The 2,500-nt window shown below is 55.5% G+C and overlaps 1 protein-coding gene across 1 annotated transcript in view; it reads right to left on the reverse strand.

Moving 5' to 3' along the window:
• Window positions 1-155: 155 nt before the first annotated feature.
• The window catches only part of LOC114054566 (bile salt-activated lipase-like), a gene marked incomplete at its 3' end in the record, with an annotated part of 5,716 nt that continues 3,371 nt past the window's right edge, over window positions 156-2,500 (reverse strand). The window contains exons 2-6 of the mRNA XM_027877867.1: window positions 2,084-2,281; window positions 1,859-1,989; window positions 1,528-1,635; window positions 1,196-1,313; window positions 156-342 (exon numbers count right to left, since the gene is read on the reverse strand). Coding sequence (XP_027733668.1) covers window positions 156-342; window positions 1,196-1,313; window positions 1,528-1,635; window positions 1,859-1,989; window positions 2,084-2,281 — 742 coding nt within the window. The remainder of the gene's footprint in view (window positions 343-1,195; window positions 1,314-1,527; window positions 1,636-1,858; window positions 1,990-2,083; window positions 2,282-2,500) is intronic.

Raw genomic sequence — 2,500 nt, forward strand, 5'->3', positions numbered from 1 at the left:
GCTCAGCAACACAAGCCCTGGGCACCCAGGCTCGGAGTGACAGCCTGTTTTGGAGGTCGAGCCCTGTCTGCTCAAGTCCAAGTGCTCAGAGTTTGGGAGCCACATTAAAGAGAAGATCCCTCCTGCTGAGGGTTTTCAGAGCCTCTCCCACTCACGCAGAGATTTTCCTCAGTGGGCCATTGATGGCGGGTAAATCCACGCCGGCGAAGATGTGCCCGTCCATGTCATTGACCCCAGCCAGGTAGTCAATGTCAGCAGCGTTGGCAAAGAGCTTCTCTGGCATGTCTGGCAGGAAATCTCCATCCACAACAGGAGTAAGGGCCAGGGTGTGCACCAGGGGAGCTGCAGCAGGAGAGACAGAACCAGAGTCTGTGAGGAAGTGAGGACAGACAGGTGTGTGTTCTGCAACATCCCATGACTGAAAGAGCCGTGGAAAAGGCTAAGGTGAACGACAGCTTGAGCAGTGACTTCAGCACAGGCAGGATGTCACCCAGAAGCAGGGTAAACCTCGTGCCTGTGGGTGAAGGAGAAGAGCAAGAGATCTGGCAGCCATGTACCAGGTGGTAACATGCAAAATTCCTCTCCTCCACCAAGTCCCTTCCCAAAAAGCCCAGCCAAATGCAGGGAAGAGCAGAACTCCTTATCCCATCTGGCCATGTTCTCTGATTGCCAGGACTGCCAGCTCCAGACAGTGCAGCTGCACAGCGGTGGGTTGGCCAGTCTCTGTCCTGGGCAATGCTAAAGACTCAAAATGACGAGGAGCACGAGGAGAGCAAGAGGAGTCCTCTTGTGAAAGGAATCCTCATGGGCCTCAAAGCCAGCAGCGTTCCCTTCCTGGAGTGAGTCCCATGCCCCACCCAGCGGCTCAGATGGAAATAGCAAGGATGTGGTCAGTTGAATTTTGTTTGTAAGCTGCGTGCTGGATTTGCTCTTGCTGCTTCCACAGACCAGGAAGCCCAAACAGCTTGTCTGGAGTCAAGGCACGGCCTTTGGATGATCCCCGTGCCACTGCTGCCTGAGGGGCTGTGCTCACCCAGCACAGTGTGCACCTGCCTATGGAAGATCTGTCACTATTGCCCTGCTCTGAAGGGCACAAGCACTGCTTCATAACTCCTGGAAATCACCCCAGTGTCCTGCCAGAGCTTTGGGGAGCCCTGAGAGGGTGGCGGGTCACACTTCAGACTGGGGGACTTACAGGGCAGGTTGGTGAGCTGCAGGTGGTAGGCCAGAGTCAGTTCTTTGGGATCAGCGTTACGCAGGCAGCTGGCCAAGACGGCGGTGTCTTCTGTGGAGCAGCCCACCTTTTCTCCAAGCTGCAGAAGCAGAGAGAGAGAGAGAAACCACAGGGCATTACTTGTCGAAGCCAGGAGTTACAGAGGAAGAGCTGTGGTTGGTTTTAATCTCAAAACATCAGGTTTCCAAAGCCCTGCTGGACATTGCTCCTGCCACTCCATTACTAGTTATGCTCTGCTCTAGGGAATCACTTTTTAGGAAGCTATAATCCTTCAGACAAGATTTGCACATTACCTTTTTAGCCCAGAAGAGGGGGTCCCTCTGGATGGCCCAGCTGCAGACCCCAACACCGCTCTGGCTGATGGCTCTCTTGAACAGGCCCTTGTTCTTCGGGGACAAGGTCTGGGGTGCACAGTGGAAACAAGAGGCTTTCAGGTAAAAACTCATGGGACTGGTTAAAGAGAAGGAGGAGGAGCACCTACAAAGCACAGAGGCTGAGCACTGCTGTCCAGGAGAGGATGTTAATGAGGCAGCAGGTGGGGAGGAAAGTGTCACAGTGCCGAGGGGTCCCTCTCCCCCATTTACACAGAAGTGGCTCTAGCGGGGAGTGACAGACACAACTCACCTGCAGGGAGACACTGACAGCACCGGCCGACTCCCCAAAGATGGTGATGTTTTCTGGATCACCCCCAAAGGCCTTGATGTTCCTCTTCACCCAGGCAATAGCCATGTGCTGGTCCTTCAGCCCGTAGTTCCCTGAGCAGCACAGAGCACCCACCACTGAGCAAGGGCACAGCAAAGCTGACCCAGCACAGGGTCCCCCCAGACACAGAGGGAGCAGCTGTGGTACCTGGCATGTTCTCATCTCCCGTGCTCAGGAAGCCCAGGGGCCCCAGGCGATAGTTGACGGTGACCACGATGACGTTGCCCCGCACGGCGATCTCCTCGCCATCGTACAGGTAGTTATCCAGGAAATTGGCTCCCTGGCTCCCTCCCACCAGGAAGGCACCACCATAGATGAAGACCATCACAGGCAGTTTGGTAGAGACTGTGAGGTGAGCAAGAGCAGCAGAGTGAACCACAACAGAGCCAGGAGGTGCAGCCTCTCCATCCCCTCACCCGCTCCCTGAGCATCACTGCACCTGGGCAGGAACAGACTCTGCAATCACCTGTGGCCAAGAAAATCCTCGTTCTGCACAAGAGGCTGAACCTCCAAAGAGGCTGCAGCTTGGGCTCATTGCCTGACACAGTTCCCACCTTTCCCCAT

The sequence above is a fragment of the Empidonax traillii genome, unplaced genomic scaffold (genome assembly GCF_003031625.1).
Source record: "Empidonax traillii isolate 1590-97213 ecotype Southwest subspecies unplaced genomic scaffold, ASM303162v1 scaffold34:size3740991, whole genome shotgun sequence".
In the NCBI taxonomy this organism is placed as follows: Eukaryota; Metazoa; Chordata; class Aves; order Passeriformes; family Tyrannidae; genus Empidonax; species Empidonax traillii.